This window comes from Elephantulus edwardii, unplaced genomic scaffold (genome assembly GCF_000299155.1).
Source record: "Elephantulus edwardii isolate Elephantulus edwardi_28Jun2011 unplaced genomic scaffold, EleEdw1.0 scaffold00055, whole genome shotgun sequence".
Classification (NCBI taxonomy): Eukaryota; Metazoa; Chordata; class Mammalia; order Macroscelidea; family Macroscelididae; genus Elephantulus; species Elephantulus edwardii.
Window position 1 is genome coordinate 9825473 of NW_006399805.1, and position 23558 is coordinate 9849030.

The following is a 23558-nucleotide window of genomic DNA, read 5'->3' on the forward strand; positions in this document are numbered from 1 at the left end:
TTTGGATTTCCATTCATTCATTGCTGTACTTCTCTCCCTGCCCAGCCCTTCCCACCACCCCAGTTCACTCCTCTCTTTCAAAAGTAAAAGAAACACTCCCTCCCTGGTACACAATCCCCCTGCACCCCTCCCACCGCCCCAAGTACATTCCACTATGCAACATTAATTGTGGACTCTTGCGATAACCATAATACCCTATCATACATCGCTTTTAAATTATTCACTCCCTCATATTACTATTAATTTTAATGAAAGTTTACAGAGACTTTGGATTTCCATTCATTCATTTTTGCACTTTTCTCCCCGCCCACCCCTTTCCCCCAGTTTGCTCTTCTCTTTGCAAACAAAAAGAAAAATTCTTCCGTTGTTATACAATCCCTCTCCCCAAGTTCACTCCACCATGCAGCCTTTGTTCTAGACTCCTGTCATGACAATAATACCAAATCATGTATTCCTTTTAAACAGTTCTCTCTCATCTGTTTCAATGCAGTATACATAATTTATCCCGTCTTTCTCAGTCTCCCCCCAACCTTGATGTCAGTCCATTTTACAACAGTAGAACTATGTAGTATTTGTTCATTTGTGACTAAGATACTTCACTCAGCATCACATCCTCCAGGGTCACCCCTTTTATATAATAGTTCATGAGTTCCTTGTTTTTCAGTGCAGCACAGTATTCCATTGTGAGAATATACCACAGCTTCTTCATCCATTCGTTTGTTGATGGGCACTTAGGTTGTTTCCAACTCATTGCTATTGAGAACAAAGCCATGATAAACATGGGTGTGCATATATCTGCTTGGGTGGCCGTTATGGTTTCTTTAGGGTATGTTCCCAGTAGTAGAATTGCTGGGTCAAATGATACTTCTATTGGCAACTTTTTGAGAAAGCGTCATACTGCCTTCCATAGTGGTTGCACCATTTTATACTCACACCAACAGTGACTAAGGGTTCTAGTTTCTCCACAATCTCACCAGCATTTGTTGTTTGCTGCTCTGTTGAATTTTGCTATTGTTATTGGGGTGAGATGATTTCTCGTAGTTGTTTTGAAGGATTGGATCTTTACAGAAGTAGTTCTCCCGTGGAACGGCTGGTGGACTTGAACTGGCAACCTTCCTGTTAGGAGCCTAGCTCTTAACCACTGGGCCACCAGGAAGAGAACTAGACCTGATCTACCCCTGAGAGATGCACAGTGGTACCTGGCATCACGCGTGGCACTAAGTAGGAGCTAGGACAACTCTTTGGAATGAGGGATGGAACAATTCCATCTTTGTTTCAGCATCTTGTCTAGGAGGAAACTACTTAAAGACTATGAAGCTTATCACCGGCCTCAGTGAAAACCCAGAATGACTCTGGGCAAGAAGGATGTGGCAAGAGTTTATTCACATGGGGACACGGGTGATGGCAGCTGACTTCAAGGTGGTATTTGCTGGTCCTATCCCAGGATTCACACCCTTGCATGTCCCCATCCGTGTGTGACCAGTAGGGCACAGCAGAAGCCCACAGTTAGCTTAAAAAAGACCAAGGGGTGCATTGGGGGTTGCTTCTCTTGGCTCACCTGCTTTGGGGGAAGCAGCGGCCATGTCAGCCCTGTGGAAGCCAGCAGCCTACCCACACCCCCATCAACAAGCTGGAGGCACAGGACGAGTGTTAGCTGACATGCAGCACGGCCCACAGCTGGACCGAGACCTTAAGGAAGACCTTGACCCGGAACCTCCCAGCTCACCGGACTCACAGAAACCAGGCGAGACAGAAAGTACTTGCTGCTCTAAGTCTTAACGTGTTTGGGTGACAAGACTTGACTTGCTCGTTTGGGACACGCCATCAGGAAAGACCAGTTATTAGACAAGGACATCACATCTGACAAAGCAGAGGGTCCTCGAAAGGAGAGAAGCCCTCTATGAGATGGACTGACCTAGAAGCTTCAGCAGAAGACTGAAGTGCTTCGGTGACGTGAAAATGCCGTGGAGTCAGGCGACACTTGGGTCTATTACACACAAGCTTGACTTGATGGCAACTAACAACATGGTGACCAGACGGGCCAGTACTGGACACAAGGGCTTTGGTTGATATGATTAAGGGTGCGGGAGGCAGGACGGTGCTGTGGGGAAGCTTCCAGCAGGTTCTGGGGTCCAGACCACCAGCAGAAATGGGCCGAGCTACCACGCAGAACATACCTGGGCCCTGAGACAACTGGTGGTCCCGCATGAAGTGCTCATTTTCTTGTCTTTTCAACACAATTTCTGGTAGAATCTGCAGTTGAAAACTGTGGCTGAGAGGTGGTCAGAGATGGGGGTGAAGCTGCCAGGACTGAGGCTGTTGTGGATTGAATGCGACCTTTCCCAAAGTGTGGCTGTCAGTCCGACCCTCTGGGGTCAAATCCCATCTGGGACCAGGTTGTCTTTTTTTGTGTTAAGGAGACAGGGTCAGTGTAGGATAGGTCTTGAGTCAATATTTTTAGAGATTCTAGAAAGTTTCAATGCAAGCCGGCAAGCACAGCTGGAGGACGAGAAGTACCACATTAAAGATCACCAAGTGGCAGAAAGGCGAAGGGACACGGACTCTCCTCCAGAGCTCAAGCCCTCACTTGGAGGTGGCACCATAAATTCAGACTTGCAGCTCCCTGGACTGTGGGAGAATAAAGTTCTGTTTGTAAAAGCCATCCACTTGTGGTCTTTTTGTTTTAGAAGCACTAGAGAACTCAGATTGAGGTCAAAACAAAGATTGGGGACTACAGTCAGACAGGACACAACGAGGACTATAAATATTTAGGAACACTCATAGCATTTGTGTTATTTTGACTTGTCGAAGTTCATGAGGTTGCCCGCCAAGCTAGGGGTCAGAATTGGGTCCCCTAGACCTTTCTAGACCATGGACAGTGGGAAGCCAGAAACCTCGACGGAGCTCTTAAAGACAAAACCTCAGCTCCAATGGGCTAGCATCTGTGAGCATTCCTTTGGCCTAGAATACTTAACATAAAGCAAACATACTTGTAACGAGAGCAATAAGTTATAGCATGATAAATGGAGAAAAGATGAACCTTGTCAAGTACTTCATGTTACTTGGGTTCTCAATCAATGCTCGTGTAGTCAAGAAAGCAGAAGACGTTTTCTTGCATTGGGCATATCTACTGTGAAGGACATCTCTGAAGTGTGAGAGAGCAATGATGTCATTTAGAGGACTAAGGTACACCTGACCAAGCCATTATTTCCATTGCTTCACATACATGTGAAAGTTGGACAGTGAATAAGGAAGGAAGAAGAATTGATGCCTCTGAAGTGTGGTGGTGGTGGTGGTGAGAAGTGTTGAATATCCCATGTGCTGTCAAAAGAACAAACAAATCTGATTTGGAAGAAGTGCAGCCAGGAGGCTCTTTACAGGCAAGGATGGTGGGATTTCATCTCACCTTTAGGAGGGGTCAGTCTTTGGAAAAAGGCATTATCCTGGGGATGGTGAAGGGTCAGTGAAAGACAGGAAGTCCCTCAACAAGATGGATTGAAACGGTGACTGCAACAATGGATTCGAGCATCTCAGAGATTGTGAAGATGGCACAGGATAGACAGCATTCAGACGTGTTGTTCAGAGGGACACTCTGAGCTGTCGTTCACTCGATAGCGCCTAACAACCACAATGTATGCCTGCAATGGTTGGACAGGGAATGGGAAGTATGGAAGAAGAATGGATACCTTCGGTTGTGTTGGCAAAATATACCCAGACGGCCCAAAGAACACAGAAATCTTTAAAGTGCAGCCAGCATGCTTCTTAGGGGTGGGGACTTCGCCTCACGTACCTTGGGCGTGCTATCAGGAGGGCTCGGGTCGCTGGGGGGACATCATAGTTCGTAGTCATTGAACAGATGGATGACCGTCAAGGAGATGCAGGGACACAGTGACTACGATGGCTTCTCACACAGCGATGGTTGTGAGGATAGAGCAGGGTGGCAGCGTTCTGTTTGTGAACGATTGCTATCATTCTGCACTGACTCCCAGCACCTGACAGCAGCTGAGGTGCAGAGAACCTGGACTCACCCCCTGCACTCCCGACACGTAACCGATGCTGCCAGGCACCACCTGTGAAAGGAGCAAGCACAATATGAGGACAGTGGACTCGGAGCTCTACTAACTCCAACATCCCCATCAATGGCACCCATTGTATAAACCTGCTCCCTAAAGGGTCAGACAGGGCTCCCCAGGCTCCGGCACCCACTTCAACTAAGGACTGGACGGGAAGTTCACTGTGGTGACTCCACAGACTTCTCAGTTATGGGGCTCATTGTTGCTGTTGTTGTTATGTGCTATTGAGTCACCTGGACTCATAGTGACCCTATGTCCAATAGCCTTAAACCCTGCTCTGTCCTATGCCAATCTTACTGTCTCAGGTACACCCATCCTGATTACCCCAGTCACCAAATCAATCCACCTCCTAGAGGGCCTTCCCCTCCTGCGCTGTCCCTCCACCTTACTAAGCATCATGTCCCTCTCCAACGACCGGTCCCTCCTTACAACAATGTCCAAAGTATGTCAGAAGAAGCTTCAGAATCCTTGCCTCCAAGGAGCAGCCTGGTTTAACCCTCTCTAGGATGAATCTGTTTGTTTTCCTGGCAGTCCATGGTACATTCAATACTCTTCTCCAGCAACACAGCTCAAAGTCATCAATTCTCCTTCTATTCTTCCTAGTCATTGTCCAACTCTCTGACACATAACAAGTGATTGCAAAGACCATGGCCTGTGTCAGACACACCTTAGTCTCCAGAGTGACACCATTGCTCTTCAGTACTCTGGAGAGGTCCCTAACTGCAGACTTTCCCATCGCAATACGTCTTTTAATTTCCTGGCTGCTGGTGCCAAGAGTGTTGACTGTGGAGCCAAGCAAACTAAAGCTGTGAACAATCTCAATCTCTTCACCATCCTTCCTGATGCTGCCAATTGGTCCAGTGGTGAGAATCTTTGTCTTCTTGACATTGAGCCTCAATCCATATTGAAGGCTGTAGTCCTTGACCCTCTGTAGCAAGCACTTCAGGTTCTCCTCAGTTTCAGCAAGCAGGGGAAGCCAAATGGGCCACAGTTCAGGTCAACTGCATGACACAATCCCTCAATAATTCAGATTAACAGCAAGACTCAACCTCTCTCTCAGTTCAGACAGCTCCTCAGCCAATAGCAAAAGACTATCCTTCAAACAGTCCAGACAGCTCCTCAGCTGACAGCAGGATAGAAGCCTGGCCCAGGAGCCTCTGGCCCCGAACACATGCTACTTTCTCGGCTGCTGCTTTCTTGGTGCTGAGGCTCCCAATTTCTGCTGCTGAATCTACTCAATTTAATAACGAGATGAGCCAATCCTCTGTGGGTAGATTCATGCACCCTGTGAGGAAGAAATGGCCATGATGCTGATGATGTAGGCGGGCCATGTCCTTGCAGGGCAAGCTGGGTTGAGGCAGCTAGATAAGGAGGGGTCTAGGAAATCCATTTTAAGCCACAGAAAGCCACAGCCACAGAGCCACTCCACTGCACACCCAGTCACACTCCAGGTCAAGGCTGAACAAAGCACTCAAGTTCCTTGTCCTGACTTATGTCTTCACTAGAACTCTTGTTAGCCTGTTTCATATCTCAGAACTCTGCTGACCTGTTGCTGATCCTAGCAGGGGATTGGAACCCAGGGACTAACAGTCAAGTCCAGGAAGTAACACCTAACTCTTCGCAGAGCCCTTAGAGCCCTAACCTGGGAGGCGGGCACCACCTGTCTGCATGTGCCCTGGGCTCTTGCTCCCTCACTGCTCTGCATACGTCAGGTGGGAGGCAGTGGAGGCTGCTGGGAAGGACTCTGACCTCAGCTTTGTCCCTCCCATGCTGTGCATCCTTGGGCAAGTTCTTGCCTCTCTGTGCCTCAGTTTTCCCACCTGTGAGATGGGGGGGGGGGGATCTGCCACATTCACAGAGGGAATGGAGAGGAACAAGTGAATGAATGCATGGAAGCACTTAGCCCAGCCTCAAGCCCTGGAAGCATCTGGACCCACTGCCTGCTGGCCCTCAGGGCACCCACACAGGGCCGCTCCAGGATCTTGTGTTTAATTGTTGTTTGGGGTTGGCCCAAGTGAGACATCTCTTTCACAATACTGTCTAAAGAGCAAGCCATCACCCAGGACTTCCAGAAACAGAGGGATTAACTGCAGCTGGCTAAGCCACAGTGGAAAAGAGCAGGTAAACACGGCCCGGGCGCGATTAGCTCGCTGCAAACAAGCCGTCCTGGGCCTGCTGCGCTCCTGCAGGCCTCGTCAGGGAGCTGGGGTGGGGGTGTGTCTCAGGGAGGCTAGGGATGTCCTTGGGGGGCTCCCAGAGGACGGGTTGGTGAGACAGAACCCTAGCCTGCTGGGAAGTGAGCCCACCTGGTGAGGGGAGAGCTGGGACAGGTAAGTCTGACAGGTAACTGGAAGTTGTGTATGATGCAAGCTTGTCAGAGTCTCAAGTGTGCTGGGGCACAGTTTGTGAGGAAGCTAAATCAGGCTGGGTCAGATCACCAAAGGCCAGAGGAAAGGAAGTTGGTGTTTGGTGGCGGTGTTGTGATTATGTGCCACTGAGTCGCCTGTGACTCACAGCGACCCTAAGTACAATAGCTCTGAATCCTGCCCTGGGCTGAGCCAGCTTCATTAACTCTGATACAGCCAATCCCGTCGCCCCAGTTACTGTGTCAATCCATCACATCTGGGGTTTCCTCTCCTGCACTGTCCCTCTGCCCTTCCAAGCACGATGTCCTTCCTTCTCCAAGGACTGGTCCCTCCTGGCCACGTGCCCAAAGTATGTGAGACGACAGAGCTTGGAGCCCAGTGTTTTTTGAGTTAGTAAGTTCTCTACAGAGGATAGGTCCAGGGTCGAAGGGAGAAACTGAGGCCAGGTCCAGGTGCTCACTGTGTGTTGTTGAGCATCACTGAGTCAGAGCTGACCCACAGCTGACCCTCCAGCAGATTTTCAGAAGCAGTAATTACGTGGGAGGAGATTGCCCATTCTTCTACAGCGGAGCAGTAAGTGGATTCAAACCATGTACCTTCAGGATTACAGCACAGGTTCTTGCTACTAGGCCACCAGAGCACCCTCAGGGTGTGGTGGGGGCTGAATTTGTACTCACAGCCATGCGCCAAGGTGATTCCAGCTCCTAGTCACTCGATAGGACTGAGCAGAATGGCCCCGTGGCGCTGCCATGTCTGCTGTCTCTATGGGAGCAGACGGATGCATCTTTCCCACAGAGCGGCGGGTGAGTCCCGGCTGCCAGCCGTCAGTCAGCGGCAGGCCCTCCAATCACTGTGCCCGGGGCTGCGGAGGGAGGCCGGGGCGGGAGGAGACCTGAGCAGGGACAGGAGAGCTTGCTGCAGGCAGCCTGTGTTCTTGGTGACTGCAGAGGGTGGACGCAAGGAGCTGAGGGACTGAGGTTTCCCATCCCATCCCCTCTGGGTGACACTCGCTGGCACAGGATGGCTTCCTGCCCACTGGGTGCTGACCCAGCCTCAAATGAATGCACGCTCCAATCCAAGTGCACTGGATCGAAAGGAGTGACTTCCAGACCCTTCCATTCAGCCCCTCACTTCACAGTGGACAGAGGGATAAGGGCCCTTTCAGATTGCCACAGCTGGAACTGGCCAACACAGGACACGCTCACCCACCCCTCCCTGCACATACAGTGCCCAGTCTGGCCCGAGGCACCTCGGGTGAAGTTTGCATAGTGAGAAGATGGTGACTATGAGGCAGGCCCAGCTGCGCTCTGCAGAGTGGAGGGACACTGGGCCGTGGGGGACCCACATACTTTGCACACTGATGATGTGGTCCACTAGGGCCTCCGGATCCTCACTGTGTAAACTTCAGATAATCGAGGTCACATCCTCTACACATTGTTGTTGTTATGTGCCGTTGAGTCGCTTACAACTCATAGCAACCCTGTGTACAACCGCTCTAAAACCTGCTCTATCCTGTGCCAATCGCACTGTCTCCAGCACACCTGTTCCCATTACCCCAGTGACAGAATCAATACATCTCATCGATGGTCTTCCTCTCCTGAGCTGTCCCTCCACCCTACCAAGCATGATGTCCCTCTCCAAGGACTGGTCCCTCCTTACAACATGTACAAAGTATGTCAGATGAAGCTTCGGAATCCTTGCCTCCAAGGAGCAGCCTGGCTTCACCCTCTCCAGAATGAACTTATTTGTTCTTCTAGCAGTCCATGGAATAGTCAATACTCTTCTCCAGCACCACAGCTCAAAAGCATCAATTCTCCTTCTATCCTCCTTGGTCATTGTCCAGCTCTCTGATGCGTAACAAGTGATTGCAAAGACCATAATATAAGGCGCACCTTACGTTAGAGATTGGAAAAAATCTACTTGACACATCTCCGTGCTTTCTAATAAAAATGAACTGAATTAGGAATGGTTTTAGGTTTTGAAATGTTAATTGAAGGCATTAGTTCTCTATCTCACTGAGGTTTCAGCCTCATTTGAGATAATTAGTGAAGTGAGGGAGTCTTTGTTGGCTTGGCTGAGTGAATGTGAACACGAGGAAAGGCCTGGCTTTCTCTGCAGTGGCCTTGATATACCCCAGACATACCCCAGTGAGCCCAAATACACTAGTCACTGAAACGGAGACCGTGTAGGTCAGTGAGGCTCTGCCACTGATGGTGGAGGGGACAGAGAGGACTCGAGCTCAGACAAGATCCTGCCCCGTCCCAAGGGGAACAAGAGGCCATAAGAGTGTTCCCTGGCACTGCTCTTGCATCTCAGGTCACCAGGTGGTTTTGTCGTCCTTGTAAACTACAGCTTAGTGAGCCTGCCTGTCCCTCTCAGCTCAGCCTTCTTGGGGTGAGGGTGCAGGACCACAGCTCAGTGCTCAGAAATGTGGGGAGATCTTGAAGGAACTCCAGCTTGCATCTCAAATGAGGCTGCAACCCTCAGTGAACAGGGAAGCCTTTGCTTCTAATGAATGTCCCAGAGCCCAGATGCATGCTTTATTAACTTTGTGAAGAAGCAGAGATGTGCCCACGGAGCAGGTATTTTCCAAAAATCTTAAGGACAGAGGGTGAGACCTGTTTTCCCGAAATTCATGGGAAAAGGATCTGGGGGCTCTAGTGGACCACGTGCATGGGAGTATGTTCTGCCTGAACTCCCCCTGATGGAAGAGGGACCCTGGGCAGGAGGCAGGCGCTGGGCTGCCAGCTAGCCACCAGGAGCAGCTGCTTTGATTATTAAAGTGTAAAAACAAATGACTAAGCTGTTGATTCTCTCCCCATCTCCTATCGTTCTCTTGCTCCTGAAAGACAGTGTTTCGAGGAGCTTGCTGCTGGCATCTCATACAGGCACACCACCTGCGCATATTTTGTTTTATAAATTAATACAATATTCATCATATCTGGTCTTCTACTTATTGTATATTGCCTTTTCCTCCACCCATCTCATTAAATGTGGAACACCTATTTAGGGAGCTTTGGTGGCCGAGTGGTAAGAAGCAGCACTACAATCTCAAAGGCACATGGTTCAAATCCACCAGCTTCTCCACAGGAGAAGGATAGGCCATCTCTTACTATGTCATTTAATGCCTTTGAAAACCTGCTGGAGGGTCTGCTGAGTTAGTTTTTAAAAAATTTTTTAAATTTTATTATTTTTGTGTGAGTGTACCATCAAATCAGATCTGACTGGTACAGGAGGAGATTGTCCCTCCTTCTCCGGCAGAGCATCTGGTGGATTCGAACCGTGCGCCTCTGGGATTGTAGTTGCAGCTCCTTACCACTAGGCCACCAGAGCTCCCCTAAACTGAGTTAGTTTTGAGTTGACAGAATACAACAACATCATTATCTACTTAATTATTTATTGTGATTTTAATGAAACTTTATAGAGAACTTGGATTTCCATTCATTCATTGTACATTTTCCGCCCTGCCCACCCCTTCCCCCTCAGTTTACTTTTCTCTTTGAGGAAAAAAAAATTCTTGCATTGTTATACAATCCCCCCCCCCAGTCCACTTTACTATGCAGCTCTTATTCTGGACCCTTATCATGCAAATAATACCTAATCATATATTCCTTTTAAACAGTTATCTCCCTCATCTGTTCCAATACAGTTTACATTATTTATCCCCTCTTAGTTTCCCCCAACCCTGATGTCAGCCCCATTTTACAACAGTGGTACTATGTAGTATTTGTTCTCTCATGACTGAAATATTTCACTCAGCATTGTGTCCTTCAGGGTTACCCATTTTATATAATATTTCACGAGTTCCTTGTTTTTCAGTGCTGCGTAGTATTCCATTGCTTGTTTATGGGCCTTTGGGTTGTTTTCAACTCTTTGCTATTGTGAAAATTGCCACAACAAACATGGGTGTGCATATATCTGCTTGGGTGACAGTTCTGGTTTCTTTAGGGTATATTCCCACTAGTGAAATTGCTGGGTCAAATGGTATTTCTATTTGCGACTTTTTGAGAAAGTTCCATACTGCCTTTCATAGTGGTTGCACCATTTTACACTCCCACCAACAGTAAATAAGTTCCCAGTTTCTCCACAACCTCGCCAGCATTTGTTGTTTGCCCCTCTGTTGAATTTTACTGTTGTTACTGGGATGAGATGATATCTCATAGTTGTCATCATCTATTTATTAATTTTCATTTTCCTTACCATTCCTTCTCATCCCTTGTAACTACCCAAAATTTATTCTATCTCTGCACAACCTTTTCCTAGTATTTTATTATCATAGTTTTATATATTTGTCCTTTTATGTCTGACTTATTTCACTTAGCATAATTTTCTCTAGATTCATCCATACTATGTACTGTTTCTCAAATTATTTATAATTTTTCAGTGTTGTGTAATACTCCACTGTGTGAACATACCTTTGTGTCTTTCTCTTTTCATTTGCTAATGTCTGTCCCATATAAAAGTAGGAAGAGAGGATACATATGTTTTTGTACTGTGAAACTGCTATGATGGTCTTTTTCTTCCTCTTTAGCTCTCAATGGGTCCAAAGGGCAGTATATCCTTCTAGAACATTCCATGGCCCACTGAGGGCCTGACTTTCAACTAAAACAAAAGATCCTACTCACCAGAATCCATCTGCTTCACACACATGAATCTCCAAACTGGAGACTTAGTCAGGGCCTAACCGACTTTTAAATACAAAGGCCCTTACAGGTTAGGAGGTTAGCTTGCAGGATGCTGGCTCCAGGGCTGCTCTCAGCATCTAAGGAGTTGGCATTCATCAGGGAACTCATGCTCCTTCCTCTGGGTCTATCAGGTTCTCAGCACAGGAACCCTGGATTCAAAAGTCACTCTCTGCTTCTGCTCTTTTTTCCTGGTGTAACTGAAGCCCCTGTCATCTCTGCTCACTTCTTTAGTCTGTCAAAGGAAAAGGAAATGGATTTAAGATAAACCTAATCCTGTCAATTGTGCCCCCTCACAAAACTGCCTTATTAATGTTGTGTACCATCAGGGCATGGCCTTTGAGTTAGCAGTGCCACTCTCTATGGACTGCACCACCAGAGGCTCCCAAGGAGGAGGCGGACAGAAGCACTGCACACGTTACCAGGCCTGTGAAGGCAGGGGTCAAAACACCATGACCTTCACCTCCAACTCCCCTGAGGTGTTTGCTTGTACATAAGAAGCTTCACAGCCACTCTTTATTTTTGTCATTGTAGTAAATGTATTGATCACACATCTTTCAACTTTATACAAGTGTGCAACTTATCTGCCACACCTAACAATTATTGGCTGTGTAATCAACACTACCTTTACTCAGTGCCATTAATTTTGGTGAATTTGCGATGGGAAAAGATGTCTTTGACAAGATACAAGAAAAAAAAAATCCACAAGTCATAAGCAAAAAGTTGATTATCAATTCAAGAACACTAAAATTTAAGAAGTAAAAAAATTACAAATTCAAGGACACTAAATTTTTAATTTTTTTCAAAAAAACCCTAAAAATAATAAAACACCAAACAGGTGAAAAGTAAGCAAACATTAAGCATTGTTGAGAATGTGGACGGGGGGGGGGGGAGGGGGGAGGGCAGAAATTCACTCACTCTCTCTCGTTCTGGTGGAGTCAGAACCAGCTCACAGCTGACCCTCCCGAGGTTGGAAACAGCACGGGAGGAAATGGTCCATTTTTCTTCCTCAGAATAAAGGCCCCGCTTTGGGTTAGCAGCACAGTCCTGACAGACGACGCACCACAGCTCTCTTGAATGTAAATTAGCATACACATTTTGGAGAGCAATTTGGCAGTATGCATCTAGGAAAACTTAAAATTCATTCAAACAGCACAGGATCCAGAAATTTCATGTTTTCAATTCTACCCTGGAGGGACTTTTGTAATTATGCACAAAGAGAAATTTACAAGGATGTTCACTAGAACCACATTTGTATTATAGAGAAAGGAGAACCAGCGTACCATTGCATCCACAGAGGAACCGGTTGGCCCATGGGGTTCGCACCCCTGTGTGGACTGACGAACAGTGGTTAAAATGGATTAAAATGGGCACAGATAACACATGAACAGCACTGAAAAGGACTGACCATGTTCCAATTAATCCTTTAACCGGTTGTTGTTGTTAGTGACCCTGTGTAACAGAACGAAACCCTGCCCATCCTGTGGTCCTCACAGTCTCTGCTGGACTTAAACCCATTGTTGCACCCACTGTGTCAGACCACCTCCTGGGCCCTCGGCCCCTTTGGGATGACCCACCGCTTTTCCAAGAACGGCTCTGCTTTCCATGTAGATAAACTGGGGTGGGAAACCAAGAGAGGACAGCTTCAAAGTGGGGGAATATTTCTTAGGTTGGAGGGGAAGGAATGGTATAAATGTTTTCTCTCATTAATAATGAAGGAAATGCCAGCAACAAGAAGGCCAAATGGATAAAAACCTTACAGCGTTGTTTGGCCAGCTCCTCCTCTGACAACGGGGCTAACTGGATCAAGTTTTCTGGAAAGCTCTGTGGCATTGTGGCTTGCTGTGTAAAACCTCTGAGTCATTGATTTCGGACATAGTGCGCCCCACAAAGATGTCCATTGTAATGGCGTAACTGGAATTAGCTAAAAATGCGAGAACGCTCTAAATATGTAGCAGAGCTGAGTATGAGACTAGCTTAGTAAAGGATATTTTCACACAAGAATATTATATAGCCATAAAAATATATACTCACAGGGAGAAAGGAAGAGCTCATACGCAGGGGACCTGAGCTTCCATGTGGGGGATGGAAAAATTGGGGAACAGTCAACAGTGACGTTAGGATGATATGAATGCAATTCATGTCACAGAACTGCATATGGGACGATGACAGAGGCACCAACTGTACTGTCACTGGTACCAGAGCAAAAAATAACATTAATAAGTTATTGTTGTTAAGTGTCGTTGAGTCGTAGGAGACTCATAGTGACCTATGAACGAAAGTCCTCAACACTTGCTTGACTTTCATCCTCTCTCCAGGTTCGCAGGGTTTCTGGAGGCAAGTTATTATGGAAGCGGATGCCACTCCTGCTTCCAAGCTTGTTTTAATCAGGGAGCTCCACCAAACACTGCCCACTGTGGGTAACCATTATCGCATTTGACACATTAGTGTCACCGTGTTCGGCTTCACAGCAACCACGAGTTACCTCTGTACGGCAAGTGGACACACCAGGGCGATACAACCTTGAAGGATGTTTGACCAAAAACAATTAAAAACAGGCCTGAAGGCCATGGATTAAAGTCACTCACCTTTGTTTTGGTAGCATTGCTTTCTGTCCACTAGGTCAACTGATCTCTATGTTGTTGCTATTGTTTTTAAGTGCCATCGAGTCATATGTGACTCATAGCGACCCCATGAACGAATGTCCTCAACACTTGTGGGACTTGCCAGCTCAATGTGGCAGTATTTATGAGAATACTTATGTTAAATAAGAAAAAAATCAAAGGTATAAAACTATAGAAAGTATGACCTCAAACCTAAATAAAAACATAGAGGGAAGAGCAGGAATAATAGTAATAAAACGCAAGCAGTCTTTCTCCCTGAAACCTACATGTGTAGCTTTATGGGCCCAAATTTCGGTCCAGCACACCAAGATTTGTGTTTTGAAAGGCTGACAGCCCTCATGTTCACTTCTTGTATCTTAACAAAACTTCCCAGAAATGTGACAGCGTATGTGCTATTTCCAGTGATGCTGCCGATGTAGACAGGACTCTGTGGCTTGTGAAGCCTCATGACCACGCATGCACAGGTTAGCATGGGTTTTCATCCCCAGAGGCCAAGACAGGTGCGCTGTCTGGACGTCCCTTTCCTCAGAGCACCCACATGTCTATCCCAGAAGAAACGCTACTTATTTGCCAAAGGGTTCATGTGCTGTCTCAAAAGCCAGTAAGCATCTCTGAAATTGCAGTGGGGAACCTCTGATAATCATACGAGGATGGAGTCTGTGGGTACTGCGAATGACTGATTTCACTTGGCTGCTAAGCTGGAAGGTTGGAAGTTCTGGTTCAGCCAGGAACGCCTCAGAAGAACCACCTGTTGATCTTTGTCTGAACATGAGCCCTTGGCAACCCTGTGTGTGCAGTTCCCCTGGTGCCACACAGCCACTGTGACTCGAAGGCAGCCAGCTAACAGCAAGGATGCAATGAGTGAAAATTGCAGGTTGCACCCAGCTGCACCCAGGGTGGAACATGGGACGGCTACCAGCCAGGGGTGCCTGGCTGCCCCGCTGACCAAACCAAAAAGAATCACTCTAGAAAGTCCTGGACAGAGTGAGGAAATGCAGAGCAAACCCATAAAACATAGAAGTGGCCTGGCTCACGGCTCCTGTAGAGACTGGTGGGGACTCCGAGGCTGTGGTCCTAGGCCGTGCTCTTACTGTGGTTCAGCCTTCAGTCTGACAACAGCCTGACATATCAGGTGACCAGTTATACCACGGCACCACTTCTTAGAAGAACCAGCCGTACACGATCAAAAGAGCAGCCTTGCCCAAAGATAAAGCCCTGATGGCAGGAAATGCTGGGATAGGATTCATGGAAATGAGAACCACAGGAAGGGAGTGGGGAAAGTGTAATTACATTACGGGAGTGGTAATTAATGTTCTAAAACAAAACACCTGTGCATGGCTGAGTAACCTGTTTATAAACTTTCAGTCAAATAACATTTTTAAAATTTTATTATTTTTTTGTGTGTGTAGCGTCAAATCAGATCTGACTGGTACAGGAGGAGATTGTCCCTCCTTCTCCAGCAGAGGATCTGGTGGATTCAAACCATGTACCTCTTGGATTGTAGTGCAGCTTCTTGCCACTAGGCCACCAGAGTGCACCTCAAATAACAATTTTTTTTAAAAAACCCAAACCCAAACCCAATATAAATGACAGAAGTCCTGGAGGCTGGGCCCTCATTTGGCTGTTGTCTTCTTTTGTTTCAAACCTCAACCAGTGTGATCACGTCTTTGCTACGGTGACATCAACATGTCATCTATCAATTGTGGGTGCTGCTCCAGCTACCAACGGACTAAGCAATCTCGTTAAACACATCAGAAGAGGGTTTTGCCTTGAGAAAAACCAAAATTGAGGAAGTCTCAGCTTTTAGAAATAGAACCTTGCTTTAAAATTGAGAGCAGTTGTGGCTCAGGGGGTAGAACTCTCGCTCTCTGTGCCGGGGACATCGGTTCGAATCCTGGCCATCCTCAGCAGCCTCTTGCCTGTCAGGAGGCTTGTGCTGCTCTGAGGCTGAACAGTTTCAGTGGGTCTTGTGAGCTAGGAAGAAAGGCCTGGCAATCTACTCCCAAAGATCAGCCCAGGATGGCCCGTGGACGAGAGGGGTCACATGGACATGTGAGGATGGCACTGGCCTAGGCAGCACCTCGCTCTGCTGTGCGTGAGGGAGGTTAGGACAACTTTGGAAGCAACACCTTGTATACAGGTTCCTGGGTGGGGGGAAATGTACCCCACCACCGCATACGTTGTCTGTTGTCTGCCAACAGTGAACGAATTTCAAAGTTTCAAAGGCAACCCCCTCAGAGGCTCACAGGCCTGTGATTGCCCGATGTTGTCATCCCCAACTTACGCGTCCTTAATTAAACAATGACAGATGCCCAGAATCATAATTGTGGGTCCATTTGCATTGACTCCCATCAAAGAGAAACTGTTCTAAATACCACAGGCGGGTGAGGATTGCAGATTACCTGCGCAGCACGGCAGCAGCTCTGGCCACCTGCACAGCACTGGAACGGCCTCAACACCAGGATTTGAGGGAGAAAGGAAATCTTTTTCACTGTGACAATTTTTAAAGTAACAGGAGGGAAACATTTTTTAAAAAAGGTCTTTTCCCCCCATGTTTCTCATTTGATTCAAACATTCATTCTAGGAGCTCCAGTGGTGTGATGGTTAAAGCACTCCACTGTTCATGGAAAAGCTGGTGAATTAAACCCACCGGCAGCTCAGCAGAAGAAAGGCCTGGCTACCTGCCCCTGTGAAGAGTCCAGCCTCACTCACTAGTCAGAGACCCCATGGTGATGATTCTTTACACCTGGACAGGAACGTACCCCATGGCTCAGATTATAGCCAAACAGACAGATCACAAGGTGAACAACGACACTTGTAAGGTGGGCAATTCTTAGAAGAATAAACCATTTAAGATCAAATGACCAGATTGAGAAATTGTGGTGAATTCACACAATGGAATACTATGCAGCAGCCAGGGGCAAGGATTTTGAAAAATACTATATAACACGGGAGAGGTTGGCACGTATTATGCTAAGTGAACTAACTCAGTCTCATAAGGACAAATACTGCATAAAACCACTATTGTACAAAATAGAAAGATTACTAATAAGATGCATACAAAAGTCCAAAGTGGGAAGAGGAGAGCGGAAGACAACTGCGGGGAAGGGGAATCTTGAGGGCACAGGGTTATGTGGGCAGAGTGAGGGGTTGAAGAACTTAGGAAAGATCCAGGAGAGACCTGACAAGGTGAGGTAATGATGGGCATCGATCAATGGTGATTAATTTTATAAAACACAATATATGGTAACAATACTTTGAAATTCAATGTGAATAGAGGAATCTGTGAATTTTGTGTGTAAACCAATATAAAATTAAAATAATTTACAAAGAAAGGTCCATTTGTATTCAGGGTCAAAGGTCAGAAGGCAGGAAGGAACAGGGAAGAAAGGGGAGCCCACATGGGAAACACAGGAGGAAGTGGGGTGAGGGCAGTTGTGATGTGGGGATCGTGGACTATGTTGAGAAGCAAAATGTATGTGGATTCCTAAGTGACAAATTGACTTGCTATGTTAACTTTCACTTAAATTAGAACAAGAGCTTCTTTTTTTAAATAAAGACGATTTCTGTTGCAGAAGCCCGGTGGGGCAGCTCCAGTAGGCTCTGACTTGCAAGCCCAACAACAGAGCTCATTTTGTGGTGTCCCTGGGGGCCTGCAGGCTCCGGAGGAAGAGCCTGTGGAGAAGGCAGAAGAGATAGGGACTGGGGGCAGGAGCAAGATAAAGGGGACCCACTCTTCAGTTTCTTCCCTGGAGTCTTGAGGCAGCGGCCTCACCCCGCCCATTTATGACGGAGGTTGGTTGTTGATGGCAGCACCCGGCCTGTTCTCCGGGAGGACGCCTGGCGTCTGCACTTGAGTCCAGCTGTGAAGTGAAGTTGGTGGCAGTGTCTTGGACGCTCCCGGTGGGCGCCATATGCCTGAAAATGTCTAAATTTTGTGCAGAGACACACAAGCAGCAAAGTCGTAAGTGGAATTACATAATTAGGGCATGGACTTGCATGATGATTAGCATGTGTGATGAGGCACAGCCTTCTCATCCTTTAATTAGACAATCAAGATATCTAATTACAAAATTAAGATGTAATTACGTGGCCCAAGATCCATGTAGCTCTTTCTACCCATTAGAGACTCCATTTAGAGAGTAGCTCACAGGAACCGATGAACTCAGAGACCAGGCTGGCTAAGCAGGGCTGTGTTCAATGTGGGGTGTCTGCTTTCTCCTCTTAGGTGCTGGAGATCATTGAAGCCATCACAGTCTAATTGAAAGAATAGCTTGTCTATGTCGTCAGCCTTTGGTCCGTGGCTAATGAGGAGGAGTGTTGGCACGACTGATCTGCGTAACTCACACGTGCTCCTGCGTGAGTCTTGATTACACTTGAACATGGCGTAAGTGACGTCCCAGGAATCCGTCAGATGCAGTCACACAGCAGTGCTGGTGGGCCTCGGGCAGAAGAGGGGGCGACTTGTCCTCCTGCCCACTATGGTTCGCTTGTGACTGCTCTGCAGATAGACCCCTTGCTCAGAAGAACTTAAAGCAACACAAGAGCCAGGCTGGTCTTTTCTCAGATGCTTGAGTATCTGCAGGACAGTTTAATCAAAAAATGCTTTCTATTGGGCTGTACAGGAGACCCGGTCATGCTGTAGGTTAAGCTATGGATGGTTAACCAAAAGGTCAAAGGTTTGAACCTATCCGCTGACCCACAGGCAAAACATAAATAGTCTGCTCCTGAAAAAGTCACAGCCTCAGAAACCATATGGAACACCTCTGTCTGCTCTATAGGGCAGATCACATAGGCTCTGTTCTATAGGGTCTGCTCCATAGGTTCTGTTCTATAGGGGGTCGATTATATAGGATCTCTTCTGTAGGTTCTGCCCCATAGGGTCTTCCTTATAGCATCTGTTCTATAGGGTGTGTTGTATAGGATTTGTTCTGTAGGGGTCTATTACATAGGATCTATCTATTCTATAGGGTATGTGTCATGGGGTCTTCCCTATAGGATCTGTCCCATAAGGTCTGTTGTGTAGAATCTGTAGGGATCTATTATCTAGGATCTATTCTGCAGGGTCTGCTCCATGGTGTCTGTTCTGTAGGACCTGTTTTAGAGGGTCTGTCCTCTAGGGTTGCTATGGGTCCGAGCTGCTCAATGCCAGTGGGTTTGATGCTTTCTCTCAAGTGGGCTGCAGGTGGGAGAGGTGGACCTCAGAGCGGAACCAATCCTCAATCTAAGGAGACACTGGATTACACGTCTAGCGGAGCTTTGGATTTTTACTTTAGTTCAGCGCTCCATCCACTTCCTAAACAACATGACTCTGGAAACTCTATGAACTTAAATAAATGACAATAGTTATAGAAAGGCTTCAGGCCTTTTGTTCAGAGGGCCGCTAGGAGTCGTGCTTGACTGGACAGCAATCAACAACAACAACATGAACCAGTAGCATCCTGGTAAGAGCCTCCACATTTCTCCTTCTCCCCAAACTGAGCCCCGGCTGGTCTCTGCGTGATGCTACGACAACCAGTTTGACTCATTAATTTTGCCAAATGCACTGAACTTTTGACCCAGTTGGCTGGTGGCTGAAGATCATAGTCATGTGGCCTGAGTTTCTGAGCCGGTTCTGACTTCAACTGTATTGTCGCTCAGTCGCTGTGCTCTGGTGGAATGTTCTAGTTGTGTCAATGTTTGGACAGCACCCTGCACTTCTCAGATGGTTGTTTCCTCCTGGAGAGGGCCACCAGGGAGTGTCAGACGCTTTCTCATCTGGAAGGTGAGGAGCTGCACCTCCCTGATAGCACAGGCCCTGGAATCAAAGGCTTCTGAGAGCGAGCTGCTGGTGCCGGGGCCACGTTTCCGGGGTGCGCTCCTCCCCAGCCCAGGGTTGTATCTTTGCCTTTAGGTCATGGAATGTGCTGAGAGGCAAATGATGTGCTTGCCCAGTGCTGACCCAGGGAGGTTACCAAGTGCCTTCAGCAGTGCAATGGCCTTGTCTAAGAGACAACCGTTTGTGATCGATTCGAGGTGAAGGACTGGATGGCTGGGAGGTCCGTTTTTATAAATAATGAATTGGAGGGAATTTTAAGGTGGCAGTGAGGGTGAGTGAGGAGTTGAACTAGTTCATGTCTAAAGTATGGATTGTTGGGTGTGAATGGGATGGACGTTGAGTGAATTGCTGGGTGGTGAATGCATGGATAGGTAAGTGGATGGACCGATTGATGAGTGAATGAATAGATGGGTGGATAAGTGAATGGATGAGTTGATGGGTGGGTAGACAGATGGATGGATGGATGGATGGATGAGTTGATAGGTGGGTGGATGGATGGATACATAAATGGATAAGTGAGTAAACAGCTAGGTGATTGGCTGAATGAATTGATGGATGGGTGAGTAGCATGCACAGGTGCCTGGGTGGATGTGTAGATGATTATACAAGTGAAGACGGCTGTGGTGATGAATGGATAGATGGACGGGTGACTGGCAGGTGCATAATGGATGATGACTGATAGGATAAAGGACCCAAAATGGAACATTATGAACTACTTAGCGGAGGCCCATCACTGAGCCTTGGTGTTCGTCGTCCAGGTGGGAATACTGAGGTTCTAGGGATCCTTGATCTCTCCACTGAAAGGAATTGACTGAGTTCCTGTTCATTTGCTTACCTCTAGGTCTCTACCCCGTCAGGCCTTAAAAACAAACAAATAAACAAGTTTGACTCCTTCAGGTTGACTCCAGTTCATGGTGACCCATGTATATCCTCATGAGTAGAAATGTACTAGGAGAATCTTGAATGGCTTGTTTTTCAAAAGGAGACTTCTAGGAGAGCTCTGGTGGCTTAGTGGCAAGTAGCTGCACGGCAATCCCCGAGATTTGCAGTTCAAATCCACCAGATGCTCTGCTGGAGAAAGAGGGACAATTTCTTCTGTATCAGTCAGATCCGATTTGACAATACACGTGCAAAAATAATAAAATAAAATTAAAACAAAAGGAGACTTCTAGACCTTTTTCCCAAGGTGCCTTGAGGTGGACTTGAAATAGCAAACTTTTGCTTAGCAACTGAGAGCATTTCCTACTCCTCCTTTTTGAGAACTCAACAATTCTGCTTCCATTCACATCAAAAGCATAAATGCAAACCTCAGCGCCTCAGTTTTTTGCCTTTGTCTCCCCTAGGTACTCCACATCAGCATTTTCACGACTGGAAAAGCTGGGCATCAGACACCCCAGACCTTCTCCTTTTATTGGAAACCTGATGTTTTTCTGCCAGGTAGGGATTGTCTTTCGCTCCCTCAATAGTCTAGGAAATACGCTCACCTCCATGCAGGATTCACCTGTGAAGTGCCATCACCTCCACCAGGGACACCTGCGTCTCACACACCAAAGATGTGCCAAGCGTGAAGGTGATTTATGAGGAAACCCCTTCTCTGGGATGAATTCCTGTCATACATGTATCCGTCATTCTATCCATCCACATATCCACTGTCCATCCACTATCCTTCCATCCTCTGTCTATCCATCCATCTATAACCTCCACTATTCATCTACTATCAATACACGGATCTATTCTTCCTTCCTTCCTTCCTTCCTTCCTTCCTTCCTTCCTTCCTTCCTTCCTCCCATTCATTATCCATCCATCCATCCATCCACTCATTATCGATTCACTTCCACCCACCTGCCCACCCATCAACTATACATTCACCCTCCACCCATTTGACCACCCGTCATTCATCCATCTATATATACATTTACTAAACGTCTAAATAAATGTGCCTAACCCTATGCCAAGCTGCAGAGGAAGACAGAAGATGTTAGGAGGTACTGCTCTTTCAAAGAGTTTATAAACTAAGTGGGAAAACAAAGATCACACATAAATAATGTTGTTTGTCACCAGACAGATACACAGCGTGTGGGATTGCGAGGCCTAGGAGATATATGTGGTCATCCTCCTGGGACAGGGATATGCAGCACAGGAACAGAATCAGCAGGGAGGACCCTGAGAAGGGACCCTGGAGGCACAGAGACCTGCACAGTTGGTTAGTAAGCCTCAGTTTTTCTGAGGGGAGATTGAAAAGCCACTGTCCTAAAATGGCAATGATATTAAAGAGAAAAGCATTCTTAGAAAAAGTAGTCATTCTGGCAACTGATTCCCAACCCAGTCAGCAGTGTTGACAGGATTGAACACAGAGTGTGAGAGGAGAGCTGGCTTTTCAGTGGTTCATGTTTTGGGAAGAGATTGTCCGACTTTTCTCCCACAGTGCCTCTAGGTAGATTTGAACCCATAACCCTCTGGTTCGTAGTCACATGCTTAATCATGTGGGCCATGCTGAGAGCTTGTGCCCTGCCTTGTGTTGAGAATTCAAGGCTTAATGAGTCAAGTATGATAACTGAGAATGGTCCCATCGAACAGGATCAAGGTCAGGGTTAGGGTGTGGGTTCAGGGAGATGTGCTTAACTTCACGTACGTCATCCTGAAATGCCAAGTGACAGGCATGTGGAATTGTCCCACAGACATTTGCAGACACTGACCAGGGCTCTGCTTTTGTGGTTATTTTTCTCACTCTGGCTTTTCTTGGGAGCCAGAGCGTTCATTCTGCTGACTCATGGGGACACAGCCACCAGACCGGTATCAGGAGCTGATCGGACCTGTCTGTGGAAAGGCACTGACCGAGGGAAGGCGGGAAGCCTGGGCCTGTCCTGATGGCACTATCAGCAACTTCCCACCATGCAGGAAAGGCTGCCTCGTACCAGATGGTGGCCGCACCGCTATTCCCGTCTTCCCTCCGCCTCTCTGGGTTTATCTGCTGTCCCCTTCCACACTGTGCATTGTTGCTGTCCCTGTATCCTCTCCCTGGGGTGATCAGCTCCCTGCAGGGCTACAAACCACAGCTTGTCAGAACGTCTTCATGCAAGTGCAAAGAAAATACAAGTGTCAGAGCAGAACTTCCAGACTGGAAAAGAAAGAAAACAAGTATTGGTGTTTCCAAAGGGAATGGCTGGGTCACTGGTGAGTGCCGTCCAGGCTTGTGCCAGCATTCCAACTGTCCACACCAGAGGGACGCCCTGGAGAATCTCCACCATTGTCTGCTTTTCTGCTCACATCCTTGTATGCACAGACCCTGCTGGGAGTGTTCTAGAACTCTGCCACTTTATCACTTGTTTTTATATTCATACTCTCTTCCCTACCTAACATACCTACCCTGTGAAATTCAGTCGATTCAATGTGAATGCAGTGGATTTCTATTCTACACGGTCACCTCTTCCATCCCCACATTTTCACCCTTATGTAGCAACCGCTTAGTCTGTGCCTGGAAGCAACTTTTCACATTTTCCAATCCTCCACTCCTACACCCCACATTCATCTTCAAGTGTACAGTCCTCCAAGCACAACAGACCTACCATGTCCTGGCCCTTCACTCAGAAACCCACTCATGTGCTTGTCCATCCCCACAGCGCAGCCACAGCCCTGCACCACCACCCCGTCCCCACAACACCACCCCGTCTCCAAACCACTGCATCCCCACAACACCACCCTGTCCCCACAACACCACCCCATCCCCACAACACCACCCTGTCCCCACACCACCACCCCGTCCCCACAACACCTCTCCGTCCCCAGAACCCCACCCCATCCCCACAACACTACCCCGTCCCCACGACACCTCTCCATCCCTACAACATCTCTCCATCCCCACAACACCGCATCCCCACAACACCACTCTAGCCCCAAAACACAATGGGTCCAATATGTTCTAACTCCTCCTCCTCCTCTACCCCTATGTATCTACAAGTATCCCAAAGCACAATGGATTTACCATTTCCCAGCTC

The 23558-nt window shown here is 47.4% G+C and overlaps 1 protein-coding gene across 1 annotated transcript in view; it reads left to right on the forward strand.

Moving 5' to 3' along the window:
• The window catches only part of LOC102855481, a 167818-nt gene that overhangs the window by 64244 nt on the left and 80016 nt on the right, over window positions 1-23558 (forward strand). The window contains exon 15 of the mRNA XM_006887223.1: window positions 20907-21000. Coding sequence (XP_006887285.1) covers window positions 20907-21000 — 94 coding nt within the window. The remainder of the gene's footprint in view (window positions 1-20906; window positions 21001-23558) is intronic.